At 48.5% G+C, this 17,706-nt stretch overlaps 6 protein-coding genes across 6 annotated transcripts; all 6 read right to left on the minus strand.

Annotated features, from left to right (window-relative positions):
• Nucleotides 1-165: 165 nt before the first annotated feature.
• Nucleotides 166-1,872, minus strand: N7483_012579 (cytochrome P450; the record flags this gene model as incomplete). The annotated part of the gene is made up of 4 exons (XM_057096006.1): nt 166-338; nt 387-653; nt 709-1,372; nt 1,423-1,872. 4 exons carry the CDS (start codon nt 1,870-1,872, stop codon nt 166-168), a joined length of 1,554 nt encoding a protein of 517 aa, XP_056941977.1.
• Nucleotides 1,873-2,432: 560 nt separating this feature from the next.
• N7483_012580 (putative serine peptidase, family S28) lies at nt 2,433-4,216 on the minus strand (the record flags this gene model as incomplete). The annotated part of the gene is made up of 2 exons (XM_057096007.1): nt 2,433-3,693; nt 3,747-4,216. The coding sequence occupies 2 exons, from the start codon at nt 4,214-4,216 to the stop codon at nt 2,433-2,435; spliced, it is 1,731 nt and encodes a 576-aa protein (XP_056941978.1).
• Nucleotides 4,217-6,936: 2,720 nt separating this feature from the next.
• Nucleotides 6,937-7,230, minus strand: N7483_012581 (uncharacterized protein; the record flags this gene model as incomplete). The annotated part of the gene is made up of 1 exon (XM_057096008.1): nt 6,937-7,230. One exon carries the CDS (start codon nt 7,228-7,230, stop codon nt 6,937-6,939), a length of 294 nt encoding a protein of 97 aa, XP_056941979.1.
• A 615-nt stretch (nt 7,231-7,845) lies between these two features.
• N7483_012582 (uncharacterized protein) lies at nt 7,846-9,457 on the minus strand (the record flags this gene model as incomplete). The annotated part of the gene is made up of 2 exons (XM_057096009.1): nt 7,846-9,089; nt 9,148-9,457. 2 exons carry the CDS (start codon nt 9,455-9,457, stop codon nt 7,846-7,848), a joined length of 1,554 nt encoding a protein of 517 aa, XP_056941980.1.
• A 1,014-nt stretch (nt 9,458-10,471) lies between these two features.
• On the minus strand, nt 10,472-13,726 carry N7483_012583 (glycine decarboxylase subunit P; the record flags this gene model as incomplete). Its single annotated transcript, XM_057096010.1, has 3 exons — nt 10,472-10,527; nt 10,589-11,139; nt 11,202-13,726. The coding sequence occupies 3 exons, from the start codon at nt 13,724-13,726 to the stop codon at nt 10,472-10,474; spliced, it is 3,132 nt and encodes a 1,043-aa protein (XP_056941981.1).
• Nucleotides 13,727-15,105: 1,379 nt separating this feature from the next.
• On the minus strand, nt 15,106-17,005 carry N7483_012584 (putative MFS transporter; the record flags this gene model as incomplete). Its single annotated transcript, XM_057096011.1, has 4 exons — nt 15,106-15,430; nt 15,483-16,544; nt 16,592-16,754; nt 16,813-17,005. 4 exons carry the CDS (start codon nt 17,003-17,005, stop codon nt 15,106-15,108), a joined length of 1,743 nt encoding a protein of 580 aa, XP_056941982.1.
• Between the last annotated feature and the right edge of the window lie 701 nt (nt 17,006-17,706).

Below are 17,706 nucleotides of genomic sequence, written 5' to 3' on the forward strand. Positions count from 1 at the left end.
TTCACTAGGACCAGGCAGTTTAAATATCTTTTCAAATGAAAACCTTTCCCTTATTATCAAACTTGGACTATATACAGAACTTGAGTATAAACACGACCGAAAACCCTCCACGCCACCCAAGTCCATCGAACCATTAATCATAACTTACAACATATGTGCACGTCCTTATATCTTCTCCGAGGAGTACAGCCGTACTGCAACACCCTCATCGTGCATCATAGTCAAATTGGACAACTTAACAGGCTCTTCTCGGCCATTATGATCTGCGTTGTCCAGTGTATCGAAATGCTGCATCAGTCGGATAATCGTGTAACTAGCCTCGGTGAGTGCATATTGTTCTAGAATGTGTTAGTCTATATGTCATTCCTAGAGAGAGGCGGACTGACGACCAAGACAAATCCGAGGACCACCGTTAAATGGTAGATAATCCCAGCCGTGCTTCGCGTTCTCTTCCCATCGTTCCGGTCGGAATGAACGTGCATCTTGACCCCAGATATCTGTACGGCGGTGCATAGCGAAAACACTGTACGTGCACATACTTCCTTTTCGGACGTAGACTGGTGATTTTCTATCGGCTCCACCTCCAACAGGAAGTGTCGTATCCTTTGTTGCGACTCGGAAGTTCATGGGGACGGGCGGTTGAAGACGGAGCGCTAGAATCATTAGCATCATCCTCTGCATACCCGAAGCATTGCTTCATGAACTCACTCTCATTCAGGACATATCGCAGATAAGGAATATCCTTCAACTTAGTCTGTGTAACCTCTGTATGCGGATCCATGCTATCCCCAAATATCCCCACAATCTCGCGACGCAATCTACTCCACACCTGCTCATTCCGGGCAAGGTAATAGAAAACTGAGCTTAGTAAGCTGGCAGTGGTATCTCTACCAGCAAGTAGAATATTCAACATATTGTCCCGGAGAAGTTTTGGATCGTCGGTATCCGCCGCTAAAGCATCAAGGAAAATATATCGACTCGAATCCTTGCGATTAGGATCTCTCTTTTTCTGTAAAGCAACCCTCACATAATGATCAACGACCTCATGAACCTGGCGATTTGCTTCTTGGAATTTCTTCGGGTTAACAAGCCAGTATAGACCTTGTGCACGAGAGCGAGAGGCAAGACAATCCTGTCCAATTGTGAATGCATCAGCGAAGCCCTGTGCATTCCTAACTGCAGATTTTGCGAGAACGCCTGTTGTCTCGGATTCGGGACGCATGCAACCGACTGATTCTCCGAAGAGGAAATGTGTTGCTGAGTCGAGTGTGAAGAGGAAGAAGAGACGCTGGATATCGAAGGCGGTTCTATCTTTTGGAATGAGATTAATCAGGTGAGTAATGTGGTCATCTAGTAATGCTAGATCTGCGACCTGTATAATTATTAGCGACTGCAAGATTCGCACAGTAGTTCGGTCCATACTTGATCTCTCGTAAACTGCGGTCGCAATAACCCTCTAGCATGCGACCACCCAGCACCATCAAGAGTAAAAATCCCATCTCCTAACAACGGATAAAACTCCCGATGCCGGGTTCCAAGCGAGAAATCCTGAAATTGGGTCGCTAGAATAGCCTTAATATTCTCCGGTTCAATGGTATTAACCATCGGGCGCCCAAAAATGGTATTGTGAAATGTCAACCCGTAGACTCCATATAGATTGGACAGATGATCGATCCAGCGCTTTTCGCGGACGGCTTTGTTTAGAGCGAGGAATGCAGGGATCCCGAATAGACCTCTCGATCCGCCGGGGCAAGGCTCACAGTGCCATGCTTTTGCTTGTTTACGGTGACGATGTAACTGGAGGAGATAAGACAGAAATAGATATGTTAGAAATGAGCCTCCGACCAGTACAATGATCGGACTGAGTAACATTGCGGGATGCCGATTTACTTCAATTAAACTATAGTCAACTGAGGTTTTGAGTGGGTTAAGATGAGATCTGAGAGATGTTTTTTAATTTATTTAGGGGTAATTGGAATATTGAATAAAAGCGCAATCCTATGCATCCGATTGAGTATATGAGCCATCAAGGAATATCCTCGGTTACATCACACGTGAGAAACCCAATAGTTCGGGTAGATCGCAAAATGGTATGAAAATGGAATAGATCGATTCCTCCGATTCGACCCATTTCATGCTAGTAGCTCCGTATATGCAGAGTTTAGGGGGCTGATCGCCGATCAGTTCGGGATGGACCCGGCATGGTCTGTGTCTGGATCAATACTCCGTAGAGTACGGAGTATGTGTACATTATACCTCGTACCGACGTTTGAATACTTCATTTGATGGTGAGATTTGAAGATTGAATGTACTGATGATGCAAGATATTAAGAACTATCTAAATGTCTATGTATGATGATGCCAGGCTACGCAATGAACTCTCGTCGAACGCTATGATACATACGACCTGATCTGACGATCTGGCCAGGGGTTCAATGAGTCTGACTGATCTGATTCCCCTTAAAGCAAGGCAACCACTCCTTCAACGCCTTGTGAAAATATCCACGTGAAGTCTTGCCCGGTGCAAACTTCATATTAAAGTCAAAGCAATGCTCCGCGTTAGGCATGATGTAACCGAAGACTGTATCCTCGGCAGTCTCCACATTACACTTGGGGATCTCCGTCGTGAAATGAACATTCTGTGGGGCAGCCTTTTCCGTGGCGAGGGGAGATAATGTTCGCCACGGATCAAATTGACCGCCGCTCCAGTAAACATTTGATGGTCGAATTGACCAGCCTCCGGTTTGGTTATTCGTGGCTTGTACCAATGGGTGTCTCGGAAGAAGTCCCATTTTAACTGCCTCGGGGAATTGTCGGTTACAGGTATATTGAACATATTCCAGAGATTGGTACCGAGATAGAAGTGAGTGAGGTCCGATGTTAATGCTTTGAAAATATCCCCACTCGGTGCAGAATTGCCATGTCCAGCTGATGGTGTCGGCGTCAATGGATTTCGGGTTCAGTACACAGGAAAGGGGTTGGTCCACGTCGAGTTGTTCGCAGTTGGTGTCGTAGTTGAAATTGACTAGTTCCACAAAGATCGGCCATGAGGCAAAGCGTTTCACGACATATTCGCTACCATGGTATGGTGCAAATCCACGGGCGCCAGCGATGGTAAGGTTCTCATTGTCGGTTTCGAGGTGTTCACAGAAAGCTCCCAGACTACCCTCTCCACCACCCAGACCATAGGATTGGAAGTATCCAAAAACTCCAGCTAGTGCAGCTGTGAAATCGCCGTTGTTGTTTGTCTCGGCACCTTCACCAAAGAATAGCTTCTTGATAGCAGCAGCGGATGATTCATTTTTCCCCAACTCAGCGTCGACATACTGCATCGCCGCCTTGATATCCCGCGAGCAGTTCAAATGTCCATTGAACACCATGCCGTCGTAAACTTGGTCGAAATACACGCTCATGTCGATCTGCGCTTGCACCGGAGCTGAGGATGCATAGGATGCGAAAATTGTTTCCGGGTACTTGTTCCGAGTGAAAGCAGACCGCATTCCAGAATATGAGCCTCCGACCATGACCCAGGGGGTAGCGGAGGGTCTCAGATCAACATCATGGTATGCCTTACGGGAGAAGTTCTGGGCAAAGTACGGCATGTCGGCCAGGGCTTGTTCATTGGTGAGGTAGATGAAGTGCTCAGGAGGGGTATTGTTGGTGATGGGGAAGGGAAGGGAGTCGCCATAGTATCTGTTGCATCGTTAGAACGGACTCGTAGTTATCCCATGGGTATTGGTACTCACCGGTGCTCCCAGACAATTCCCATCGCATTGTGCTCTTGCAAGATCCCCGCGAAAAAGGAAGTCGCGTTTCCAAGCTGCAGCTGAGCTGTGCTCTCGGCATTCGATTCGCCCACATCATACACAAAGACCGGTCCGCCTTTTTCGTAGTACTCTTCCTGTACCCAGTATCGGTTCTTGTAGGTACCCACAGAAGAATCGGTATGATCGATTGGCAACTGATGTGTGTTAGCAAAACTCATTAATCCCTGTTTGTGATGTGTAATTCTTACTGTCACATATTGCGCAGCAATATCATCGGAGCTGTTCTTCACGACTGAATGAACAGAAGTCTTCTGCACCCGCATAACATCCGGATCGAGACCCATCTCAGCCATCAGCTTCAAATCGCGTCGAAAGGGGCCGAACGAGGCCGAGACGCCCTGCACCGCAATCAGGGCGATGGTGTACCAAGTCGAGAGCTGCATCTTCATGTATATCGGAGTTGAAACTTTTCTTCTGATCAAATTTGATGTCCATCATGTTGATCGGCGGTCGTGGTGGTATATATGCCCGAATTCAAGCATTTGATCACCTTCACCCAAATCCGAGAACAATACTAACGAGGAACAATGCTTGCGTCCATGGCGTCTCGAATGGGTCCCTGTTACTCATTGACCAGGTACAGCATTTAATTGATTGGTGCAGTGAAGACGTCTGTCAGGTACACCCGAGACTGATGTATCGTCTGCGGACAGTGTGGATCTACATGTGTGACCCCAAATAGAGAATTGGGCCTTGGCGTGTACCTGGCATATTATGGATTTGGGATGATTTGCACTACCTCTGCATCTTCCTGCATGAATTTATAGTCTTTCTTCGTTCGAGATAAGCTTCCTTGCATCAAGCTGTTTCCCGTTTTGTATGAGTCCCGGAAATACCCCATTCCTATCCATGGATGATACTGTGCTTTCTACTTCGAGATATTTCATTGATCCCAAGTCTCTCCAGGGCTGCCAATTAGACTGAATATGACTCCTGAATTTCCACTGAATCGGTCTCGGAAGCCAGCATCCTTCATACCCAAAAGAATCACAGACTGTTCGGAGGTATTTCCGAAAACTCCCAAACCTGGACTAAAAAAAAGAGCCCACGCGCTACGGGAATCGTAGCCGAAACCAGAATCACGACTCCCATGTGGTGATGATCGGCGGAATGTTGGCAGGGTGGCAGTTCAGGTGAAAGAGAAACAAACAATGAAAAGACTTGATATTGTTCTTCGCCGGAGTCTCCGCCCTGATCGGCGAGTCTAATTAAACAAGCCCGCCACTTCACCGCCACCAACTGTCATTTTCAGAACATGATTAATTGCTGTCTTGACAAAGCTGTCACTTTCATCCCTTGCTTGGTTCTGGTATGCGGCTGAAAGCGATTTCGCTGGAATGTTGTTGGTGCGGTGGAATGTAGCCTCGGAAATGACTTTCACCTAGGCAGAGTGAGAGGCACATACTAGTACTACCTACTATATAGAGCAGTTTCAGAGTAATTCTTACTCCGAACTATATATACAAACTATTCTCATCCATAACTATTCACGTTGGATTCAGCGTGCCGAGGCGCCTCAGGCTTTCAAGCTAGCCCTGAATCAACACATCCTTCCCCAGGCCTCCACTATGTAGTGGCACTCAAGTGCTGCCCAGTGGTTCCAAGGTTCTTAAAATCCTCATCAATAGTTAAGATTAAAAATATACCTTTATTCACTTTGAGAATTTCAAGTAAAATGGGCTTAAATCCGAGTCTCGAAATATACATGCATATATGTAGTAGAAATAAAGTGAAATATCCATGAATGACGGGCACCTGGGGTGACCTCTGGGCTCAACTCAGCGCCGGGCGCTACTAGAGCCTACATATGTATGCCAGTACTGGATGTATACCGTGGCTGGCACTTGCACTACATATCATGCCTAGGTGTAGGTACTAGCCCTGGTAGTTAGTACTCCATATTATGTCATCATGATATCATGAGACTATACTATCATGCTAGATAGGCTCATTCAAAGCCCAGATTGATATATATTGTTACCTACTAGTATTAGTGAAAGTCCAAACCCGAACAGATATTCTGGAACAGCCTGAGCCATCACTGACTCAGAGTATTTAGTATGTTGCCATTGGGCTGTTTGACTCTCGCTATATTACACCTTAGACGTTTCGTATGGTGCGCATAGCCAAGTCCTGAAAAATCGTTGTTAAACCGGATAAAGAAGTCAAACCCAGAAGGTTTCCACCTGCGAGACGCGTTGAGCCGGAGTAGTGGGACTTGCACCCCTCTGGGAGTTAGAATATGATGTTCCCTCCGCCGTCGGTGAATGTACTCAAAACTAGATTGATGAACTCCTCTTGGTTCCAGCTCGAAACGATTAACCCTCTGTTGACAGGAGAGGCAGGTCCAATCGTTGTCTGAACATTCACCATCATGATCAATGCACTCTCGATGTTGCCACGTCAAACACTGACAACAGAGCAGTTCTTCATCTGAATTGATGCGTTTCCCACAACAAGGCACGGATAGAATAACTCTTGCCACCTTTAGGATATGTGAAAATTGTGGCAATGACGCATAATATAATTCTTCAATCTTGAATGACGCTTGTGCCAATGCCACTTGGTCCCTTGGCTCGGACTTTTTGAAGATAGACATGAGGATTTCCATCGGAAGGCGAGAGAGAAAATTCTCAGAGGAGGCATAGTTTGATTTGACGCAGTTTGTGGAGAAAATATGTGCTAGAAGGCGAAATCCCGGAGAACTTTCCGACCCTGCGAGGCTAGTGACGATTGGAAAAGGTCTGGTCCAAGTACTGCTTTTCTCAAAGATCTCGCAGAACACAGCATGCATGGGCGAGAGGAGAACGCAGCGAACTTTGCGATGTGAATCGGATTTGTCAAGAAATCTTTTAGCTTTTTTTAACGCCAGGTGAATGGAATCCGGACAGCCAATATCGCTATCGAGTATTACTAGCACGCCATGAAACCAGTAAATGTCGCTGTCTGGGTATTTCCACTCCGGAAAGGATTCATATGTTACTGGAAGCCCTTCTGGTTTGTTAGTCACCTCAAAATCCCAAGCCGCGATGCGAAGAAATGCGCTTGACACTGCACGAAATGAAGTGTGAGAGTAATTACAAGTAAACGGATCATCTATAAAGGCTCTTCATATGAGAACGAGGTCTATAAAGAATTTCTGTTGAAGCTCAAACATGGCCGTGGGTGGTTCAATTTGTGGACAGATTGCCACTGGCAATTCAGGTATCGGCTTCTTCTGATTGGGGGTGCTTAGCTTTGGATATTGAACAGGTTCGTAACGCCAGTCTTCAGGCATGAAAGCAGGCTTGTTGCACACGGCAGCGAGTTCAGCCTCGGAGACTGTCATTTTCTGAGGGCCTTCCTTGTCCTTATGCCACACCCGAATCATGACCATGCCAGTTTCGAGGTCCACGAGAATCATGCGGTTATATCTGTCCCAGAATGGGACAGGAAATGGTATCTCTACCCATTCTTCAAGATTGATTTTCTTCTCCTGAATCAGTTTGATCTTTTCGAGAACGAGTATATTTTTGACATGCACATAGGACACACGTGAACGATACCATTTGTCTGTATGATGTCAGTTCGTGTGCATAGTCGACCAGATTATTTTATTTACGCCAATACTCACTGTTAAATCGGAGGTTCCACAACCCTGATTGTAACCGGGTCCTTAGATCCGATTTCGCACCCACCAGAGCCACACCAGTTAGCCCTCATACTGCATATGGATCTCCTCTAAATTGGCGTGAGATTTTGCACCTGAATTCCCATGCGACGAGGTAAATGAGTGAGAAAATAAGGAAATAGCTAGGTAGGGACCTAGGGTATTCAATTTTCCGAGGATCTTTGCACTAAGTGAGAAATAGCCGAAGTCAGACACTGACAGTCTCGGGCTTCCAGCTGAACAGATTTGAAGGATTTGAAGGATTATGCCCCCTTGGAAGTGAGTCATAGTACGTTCCGGAGGTCCGAAGTTGGACATAGCTTGAAGGTTTGTATTTTGGACCGTTAACTGCAGTACATAAATCCCCATCTAAGCCCTCCGATGCACTAAACGCCCTGCAACCCAAACTGCCTTGACATTGCGGTCATCACCACTCCAAACCCACTTCTGGATCTTCTCTTCCCAAGTCTCTGTGCCGAATAAGTCAACATTGCCAACTGGTCCATCCACCAGCACATTTCCAGTACCCTCAAGTAACCCTTCAACCGCAGCAACCGATCCCAATTGAATAAGCTGCGCATCGAAGATCATCCCCTCCTCAAATCCACCAAGCTCATCCGCCATATCAATAACAGCCGCGCCTCCTCTAGTAGCGAGGTACAAGCTCTCTTCCACAGAAAGCTTCTCTCTCCCAGCCTCACATTCCTCATTCTTCTGGTCTGAAAAGGAAGCAGTATGTCCTAGTAACCTCGACGCAAGACAAGCTTGTCTCGCCGCTTCAAGAATACTAGGACTATACCCTCCACTTACATCAGTCCCCAATCCAACTGTCAAACCCTCATCTAGAAAGGTTCGCACGGGCGCAATACCCGATCCGAGCGCAGAGTTCGAAGCGGGACAATGTGAGATCTTCGCATCGCGAGCTCGAATAAGCGCGCGCTCTGAAGATGAGAGATGAACCGCGTGCGCGAGGATCGTGCGCTTTGTAAGGAGGCTATATTTATCGTAAACACCTGCGTAACTTACACCAGGGAACAATTTTTCAACGAGGGCCACTTCGTTGAGGTTCTCGGAGATGTGGGTTTGGATATGTAACGGGGGTTCGTAACTCGCAGCCAGGGATCCGAGGCTTTCCAGTGCGGGTCTGGTACAGGTTGGCACGAATCGAGGTGTGATGATTGGTTTTATAAGATGGCCCTTTGGATCGAGTGTGTGAATATATTCGATTACCGATTTTGTGGATGTGAGTGATTCCTCGGCTGTTGCGTCCCGGTAGTATTCTGGACAGAAGGATGGGTTATCCATGCAGACGCGTCCTATGAAGGCTCGTTGACCCCGTTTGTGGCATAGAGCGGCGAGAGCATTCGTTGCTGGGACGTGCACGGTTGCGAAGTAGGAGGCGCAGGTTGTGCCATGAGAGAGAGTGCGCGCGATTACTTGGTCGTAGATTCGTAGAGCGGATGGGGGTGTATCTTTGGGATCATTGGTTGGGGTTGTATTTGTTTTACCGAAGGCTGATTCCACGGGGAAGGTATAGGCTTCTAGCCAGTCAAGTAGAGTCGTTGAGCCGAAGAGACCGGCGTTGGGATATTGAGGAGCGTGGATGTGGGTATCTGTTTAGGTTAGATGTGAGAAAGCCAGCAAGAATGTACCTAGTTCGTATTGACGTACCGATGAACCCAGGGAAGAAGAATTCGTTTCTTGCTTCATCCGCTTTCACAACCTGCACCTTCATACCCCCTGCTCCAGGTGTCTGTGTATCCGCATTGATATCTATCCAGCCATTGCGGGCCATCAATGCGCCGAACGATTCTTCATCTCCAGCACTCCAATCAAGACCCTTGATCCGGCCGTCTTCTGTGGATACCCAAAGTGCACCACAATTGCGAACTAGCTGTGGTTTAGATCGAGATGGGCCCTCAGGAAGCCGTGTCAGATGAATGAACGTGTCGCGATAGACCGTATACACAACGTTGGACATCATGGCGTTCAGTTCTTCGAATTTCTGATATATTCACCACTGGCAACAAATAACGCACAAATCGCGACTGTACAGATAGTCAAGTCTACTCTATTCTGGATATAGGTGTATATAATCAAGCTTCAAGCTTCGACTGCAGATCAGATCCACAAGCGCAAGAAAACAGTCCAAATCAGAACATCGCGATGAACGGGAATGATGGCCAGATATACGCGTGAGAACAAGAGGAGATAGTAGCGTTGCAATTACCAGCAGGATCCGATCAAGGTTATTCTTCCTGGATTTGTTGAGAGCTGAATAGAGCGGGTGAGATGAAGATGATCGAAAGATGAAAAGTGGATTTGCGGTGGATTTGTACTCGGTGATCGGCTGGCTCCGATAGGGTAATACCAAGTATTAATTACACGTGCGGGTGAGATTGGGGAAGTTGTCCGCATATATAAGAAACGCCAAGTGGGGGTTTGTACTGTCATGTATTGTAAAAGGGGCACTGATAAGAGCTTTCACATGTCGGCATTTTAAGCAGGGAAAAACGTCAACGTGCAACGAATAAGAGTAAGCAGTGTGCGGGGAAGGTACAAGTGGGAATGAGAAGTTTGAACAGAATTACTCGGGCTGGAGTGTAAGTTCGCTGTTGAATATAACAGGAGGCTTAGTAGAAGACTGGTCTAAGAAGGCACCTAGGAAGTAGCTGTGGAGAGATGCGATCATCTAGGCAAGGCCTGGTACCCTAGTTCTCCAGGTAGCTTAATAGGTAATAGTTTTAATGGTCTAGAGTATTAATACTACTTACTACCTGCACACTGACATTCTTCCAAATCCCAAGTCAAGCATATACGCAAGTAAACAGTGATAAGAGCGAACGTTTGAACAGCCATAATAATATTATTGTTGAATTGACAGCTCTATCGCTAGCCACAAAGAAAATCGTCATCATAAAAATGTTGAATGTATACACAGAAGAAAACCGCAGAGTCAGTTAAAGAATCTGCAAAAACAGGGGTATCATATAATCTATTCACTGTCTTCGACAGGGCCACAAGTGCAGAACAGATTCTGGTCACCGAAAGCTATGAAAAAGTTAGTATGCGATGAAATCAAAATGGGATGAGTAGAACGAATGAAACTTACCATCATCAACACGAGTGACTGTGGGCCAGAACTTCTTCTCCAACAACCAGGGCACAGGGTACGCCGCTTGTTCACGAGTGTAGGGGCGATTCCACTCGCTTTGAAGCAGATCCCGCTGGGTGTGTGGTGAGTTCTTCAGAACGTTACCCTCGCGAGGTTGCTTGCCAGCTTCCACCTCAGCGATCTCACCACGGATAGAGATCAGGGCGTTGATGAAGCGGTCCAGCTCGGCCTTGTTCTCTGATTCTGTGGGCTCGATCATCAGGGTGTTGGCGACGGGCCAGGACATGGTGGGAGCGTGGAAGCCGTAGTCCTGGAGACGCTTGGCAATGTCGATGGCCTCGACACCGCAGGTCTCCTTGAATCCACGCACATCGAGGATGAACTCGTGAGCACAGCGACCGTGCTCGTTAGTGTACAGGATTGGGTAGTGGGGCTTGAGACGGGACATGATGTAGTTGGCGTTGAGGAGAGTGATCTTGGTAGCGTGGGTCAGGCCGCGCTCACCCATCATATTGATGTAGTTGAAGGTGATGGGGAGAATGCTGGCACTACCCAGGGAGCGGCACTGATCGGGGGAGAGGCCTTTTCACCGCGCTTGGCTTGGAGGTACTCGCTGGTAGGGTGAGAAGGCAGGTAAGGAGCCAGGTGCTTGGCGACACCAATGGGGCCAACACCAGGACCACCACCACCGTGGGGAATACAGAAAGTCTTGTGCAGGTTCAAGTGGCAGACGTCAGCACCGATCTCGCCAGGAGAGCACAGACCAATCTGGGCGTTCATGTTGGCACCATCCATGTAGACCTGGCCGCCGAACTCGTGCACCAGGCGACAAGCCTCCTTGGCACCGGGCTCGAACACACCAAATGTACTGGGGTAGGTAATCATGAACGCGGCCAGCTCATCCTTATGCTTCTCACACTTGGTCTTGAGATCACCCAGATCCAGGTTACCAGTCTTGGTGTCACACTTGATGGTGACAACACGCATACCAGCCATAGCCGCACTGGCAGGGTTGGTACCGTGAGCAGAGGCGGGGATCAAGCAGACGTTGCGCTGGTTGTCACCCTGGGCCTCCTGGTACTTCTTGATCACACGCAGACCGGCGAACTCACCCTGAGCACCAGAGTTGGGCTGCACGGTGACCTCAGCCATGCCAGTGATATCGGCGAGCTGAGCCTCGAGATCATCGATCATCTGGATATAGCCCTTGGCCTTGTCAGCAGGCATGAAGGGGTGAATGTTGGAGAACTCGGGCCAAGAAACGGGGATCATTTCAGTGGTAGCGTTGAGCTTCATGGTGCAGGATCCAAGAGGAATCATGGAGTGCGCCAGAGACAGATCCTTCGACTCAAGGTGGTGGATGTAACGCAGCATCTCAGTCTCGGAGTGGTGGGTGTTGAACACAGGGTGAGTCAAGAACTCAGAGGTACGCTCCAAGCTAGCAGGGATAGATGCGACGGAGAGAGTACCATCAACCTCAACAGGGGCAGCGCCCTTGTGAGCGGCAAAAACCTTTAGGATGTCCTTGATCTCATCACGGCCAACGGTCTCGTCAAGAGAGAGACCAACCTTGTTACCGCCGAGACGGCGGAGGAAGATGGAAGCATCGCGAGCGGCAGCAACAATGGCATCAGCCTCAGCAGCATCACCGAGCTCAATGGCAAGAGTGTCAAAGACAGCCTCGCCCTCGGTGTTGGACCGAACTGGAACATTGTAACCGAGACCGACCAGCTTCTGGCGCAGGAGAGAAGTCATAGACATGATACGCTGGGCAATTGACTTCAGACCAACGGGACCGTGGTAGATGGCGTACATGGCAGTCATGTTGGCAAGGAGAGCCTGAGCGGTACAGATGTTGCTGGTGGCCTTCTCACGACGAATGTGCTGCTCGCGAGTCTGCAAAGCCAGACGAAGAGCACGGTTGCCAAGACGGTCCTTGGACACACCGACAACACGGCCAGGAACCTTACGCTTGTACTTGTCCGCGCAGGCGAAGAAAGCAGCGTGGGGACCACCGAAGCCCATGGGGACACCCAATCGCTGGGCGCTACCGAAGGCAATGTCAGCACCAAACTCACCGGGTGCCTTGAGGATGGTCAGAGCAAGCAGATCAGTAGCAACACTGAAGGTACCGCCCTGGCTGTGGATGGAGTCACTGAGCGACTGGAAGTCGTAGACACCACCCTCGGTGTCAGGGTACTGAGCGAGAACACCAATCAGGTGATCACCCTGCTCCTTGACCAACTTGAAGTTCTCAGCCATAATGTCTCCCACAACCAGGTTGATTCCGAATCCCTCGGCACGGGACTGCATGACGGCAATGGTCTGAGGGTGGCACAGGTGAGACACGACGTAAGACTTCTCGGCCTTCTTCTGCTTCGAGGCGGGCATAGTAGCGAAGGACATGGTCATGGCCTCGGCGGCAGCGGTGCCCTCATCCAGAAGGGAGGCACTGGCGAAGGGCAGACCAGTCAGGTCAGCGGAGAGAGTCTGGTAGTTCAACAGAGACTCCAAACGACCCTGACTGATTTCGGGCTGGTAGGGAGTATAGCTGGTGTACCAGGCGGGGTTCTCCAGGACATTACGGAGAATAACCGGAGGCACAATGGTCGGGTAGTAACCAGTACCAATGTAGGTCTTGCCTGAGACATCAATCTGCTTACGGTAGGTGTCCAGCAGCTTCAGCATATCAGTCTCGCCCAGACCGCCCTGGACGCTTGAGCGATAAAGGTTGATGTCGGCATGGGGCTCAGTGACTTTCAAGTCCTTCTTGGAGAGAATATCCTCGGGAAGGACCTGCTTGACAAATTGGTCCAAATGAGCCGCTGGAGGGTCCAGGGCAGCCAGCATCTCGGAGGCCGCATCGGGGGAGGGTCCAATGTGGCGACGGGGGAAAGTGTCGAGGGGCTGGAAAATGTCCTCGGGGTGAGGATCGCCATGGGCGGCAACGGAGCTAGTATAGACACCGCGGCGCGTAGCGGGTTGCTGAGGCTGTTGAGTGTGTAAGCTGCGTCGGGTGAGGTTCAATTGAGAAATTGAAGCTGATCGCAGGGCCACTGGTGAGGGACCAGCCCGCACACGCGACCGCAGCAGCAGCTGACGGCTGCTGCGTAGAGCAAGACAGGACGCCGCCATTGAGATAGCTACCGGAGTGTGACGTAGGAAGGGGGAAGCGGGGCGAAACTCCAACACCTTTTTCAACACGTCTAAGGTAACAATTCGAAGGTAAATAGAGGAGAGAGGAGAGGAGAGATTGAGAAGAAGGATGAATTTCTTTTTTTAAGAAATATTTAAGAATTGCGTGAGAACCACATAGTAGATTGACCGACTCAACTTGACCGACGGTAACTCTTTTGATCGGGAAACGCATTGATAAAGATTGTTATCGCCCCAATCACGTTACTTCCCGTTGTCTCCGGTGGAACCTCTTTCTCTCATTACCATCAACTTGATTCATTTTCCCGTCGGAAAACTACTTCTTGACTCCACACTGCGGAGGGGCTCTCCGGATTCTTTCGATACCGGAGCTTTGCGGCGAACGGGGAGCAGAGGGAAGCTGGATGTGTCGAATCAATTTGGTCACCGTTATTTGGGTCTGGCCCTGAAGTTGTGGAATGTTGCACCCATGAAGCTAAGACATCCCTGCATAATATCCCTGTGCTGCCAATACCCACGGAGTCGATACTCCAGAGTCACTGATAAGACGGTTCATAATGTGGAGAATGAGCTTCCCGATCGCAGGATTACAGATTGCTCGCCGATATCCAACCACTGCATATTGTGCTATAATTAATTGCTTTATAGTGTCTTCAGGGTTTTCTGATAAGAACTTGGAACAGGTATCACACCGCTAACTGTGCAAATCCCCTGGTCTCTAGAGATATCCTACAATAGATCCATCCTCATGCCTTCAATGAAGCTATCAGTTTCCCGGAGTACAATTTTCTCCACGTACCATTGGTGAAAGGCCGATTTCGCTCCGTCAAACCCATCTTGAAGCCGCGTACCGCGTATTGATCGCGTTGATCGTGCGGGCGCTAGCCGAGGCGATTACTATACCGGGAGATCCCGTTAGGCCAGAGAGCCGCCATTTTATTTCAACAAGTCCAAGCTTGATTATTGCCAATGTGACACAACATATGCACCTTATTCCAATATTTGCGGACTGCATGTGACATTCAGCCTGGGGGTAGACGGAGGAGACGGAGTGGTAAAACAGAAATTGCATCCAGCTTGACCATTTATAAGGGTATCCTCAATTTCAACTTTGGAAAATACCCGACTTGGACTCTCTTACTACATAGTATACTACCCCACACTGGGCACACGACCAGTTAACTTACACCTATTCAAGTTAACTGTGAAATTGGATTCATCAAATTAAATCCATGGAACTAATAAACCCATAACAGGAGTAATGGCTGTAAAGCTGACTAGAGGATGACCGCAGAGAGATACACCTCCTTCCAAGGTTTCGTTGCCTCCATTTATTGAAGTCAATTCAATCAATGACCTTAATGATCTTGCGAGTCATACTCATCAGATTCATTGTCATCTTCATCTTCCTCAAGCAGTAGTGGCTCTCGTTCTTCGTCATTCCTTTCCGCCTGAGCCTTAAGTCTACGACCTGCGACAGTAACAAAGCTAACAAGCGCTACTCCAACCACAAACCCTGACGCGGCCAAGAACGCATTGATTGGGATGGGGTTCTCATGGAAAGTATGGTGAGTGAGAGCATCCAATCCATATTGAGAAAAGTTGACAAGTCCTGAGAGACAGATGATAGCCCCGTAGACGCGGCCAAACGTAGCGAAGCCAAACACCTTCGTAGCATAGTCACTGAATAGAACAATTAGCATATCTCATGTTCTGGAGATAGGAATGTACTCACGACATCGCAGAATAGTATAGAGGACGTAGCAACACAAATAAGACAACAGTCATATAACCCGCCCATAAAGTAGGGATCGAGTTCAGAAGACCGATTATCGTGGTGAATATCACAATCAAGGTTAACATTGCGGGGACGCTCAAGCGATCGAGTAAGAAGCCAATAAATGGAGTGAAAAGAACACCACCAACAGGCAAGGCAACATCAAAAAAGCTGTTAATCTGCTCCGCTTCCTTGAAGGAGCCAAGCATGTACTCGTACTGCGCGCGGATAGTTGCAATGAAGTAGTTCATTCGCACCATCTGGAGTACCGTCATGAGCGTGATCAGAATAAACCACGGTGTAGCCATTTGCTTCTGCGCTGGAAGACCATGCAGAACACCCCAGACCTGGCTGACAACCTGGCGATCCTCTTCCCTTTCTGCTCGAGATTGAATCTCATCTTTACTGCCAAGCACCTCGTGGATTTGACGTATTTTGTGCTTCCGGTGCTCCGCACGCCTGCGGCGTACCTGCTGTAGTTCCCGTTCGGTCTCGATCTCAATGTCTGATTCATGCACATCTCTGGTTGCGTCTTCTGCGCGTTCCATTTTAACTTTCAGTCCAGATGTGGGCACATAATCGCGGGTGGGCATGAATGTAAGGAGGGCTAGGAGAATGAGTAGCGGAACGATCAGGTACATGAGGAAAAACTGGTCCGGGGTGAAGTTCCTATCTGAGGCCTCATATATGGAGCGATAGAATAGGAATACACCTGCTGAGGCATCGAATGCACCAGTGACGAGTGCGACGATGGTCCCCGCGTATCGCGGAAAGGCATTGGCGATTTGAAACGAGGGCACGAAAATGAAAGTTCCACTCAGAGCAAGGAAGAAGTTGCCGGCGACTAAACCCTCGAATCCTGGTCGTAAAAAAGAAAATGCCATTAGCAAACTGCCAACTGCCAGCAAAGCACACCCAATGACGCCACAGACACGCGAGCCATATCGATCGAGGATGGTTCCAACAGGTAGCGCAGACACATTTGCCGTGATGGAAGCGATGGTGAAGAAAAGGTTGAGCCTGATCGAGTTAGAATTGTAAGTGGCGAATAAAGCTACCACACGTACCTTAGATCCTGTTGTTTGCATAGACTGACTTCATCGCGTAATTCCTCTTCGGTGCACTTGTCGTGATACACACCTTCCTCGATAAGAACTGGCTTCAGCGCTGCAAATCCAAATACAATCCCTGACGCGACCCAGCATGCCAGAACTGTGAATATGACCTGAGCTGATAAAGTCAGTCGCTTGCTTTCAATGTATATTTTCCCCGGTCTCAGTCGACGTACCTATTCTCTTGGCCGAGGAGTGTTTATATGCTGGGGTCCCCGGTACTTGCTCGGCAACGGCAGGCGTCAAGCTCGGGGTCTGCAACACATCATAGCTGATTTTGCGGCGAATGGACAGTGCATCCTCTCTGGACTCGAGTTCTGGATCCCTATCAATTCCTTCGATAGCAGAGACATGCTGGACGAGAGACATGATTGTTGAGGGAGTGGGTTGTTGGAGTTGGGGGATCTAAAGAGGGGAAGGCACCCGTCGAAGCTTCCTTTATCTCAAGTGCTTCTAGGCTCTGCAGCTCTAGGCGTAAGCTTGATCGCATCGAAACCTGGGCAGAATATACCGATAGGCCGTGGTCAACTACAGTATTCGTATATCACAAGCAATTACTAGGTAGCTAGTGCTATCTCTATTCTTCTTCCTTATCCACGTGTGCAACTTCAAGTTCCAACTGTATATGTATAGCAGTTAGTTTGAACCTTCAAAGGTTTAGATAGCCCTCTTTGTATCATCTACTATGTACTAGTAGAAGCTACTGCTGTCATATTCCTGTAGATGCTCCTCATTCTACATAGAACGGTAGGTAACTATTCACCTAGGTACAGATACAACTGCTAGTAACAACGCTCTAACCTAGTATGTAACCATGCACATCCATGGATGTGAGTGCTCAAGTGCTTGATATGAAAGTCAGGCTCATTGCGATATATGGTGTTCACTTAACAGAGCTTCATAGCCGAGTACTAGTACATGAAGCGTGGTGCTAGCACTTGAGGACTTATCTACTGCCCAGGTATACTGCGGGGTTCGGTCAGGCTACTAAAATGAAGTCTTTCTCCAGGGTTTGAACTCAAGCGGAATCCATTAGGATTTGAGAGTTAAATTCAAAAGGAAAATCTGTT

Source organism: Penicillium malachiteum (assembly GCF_028827825.1).
Source record: "Penicillium malachiteum strain IBT 17515 chromosome Unknown utg000005l:1.0-9002435.0:326005.0-9005861.0, whole genome shotgun sequence".
Lineage (NCBI taxonomy): Eukaryota > Fungi > Ascomycota > Eurotiomycetes > Eurotiales > Aspergillaceae > Penicillium > Penicillium malachiteum.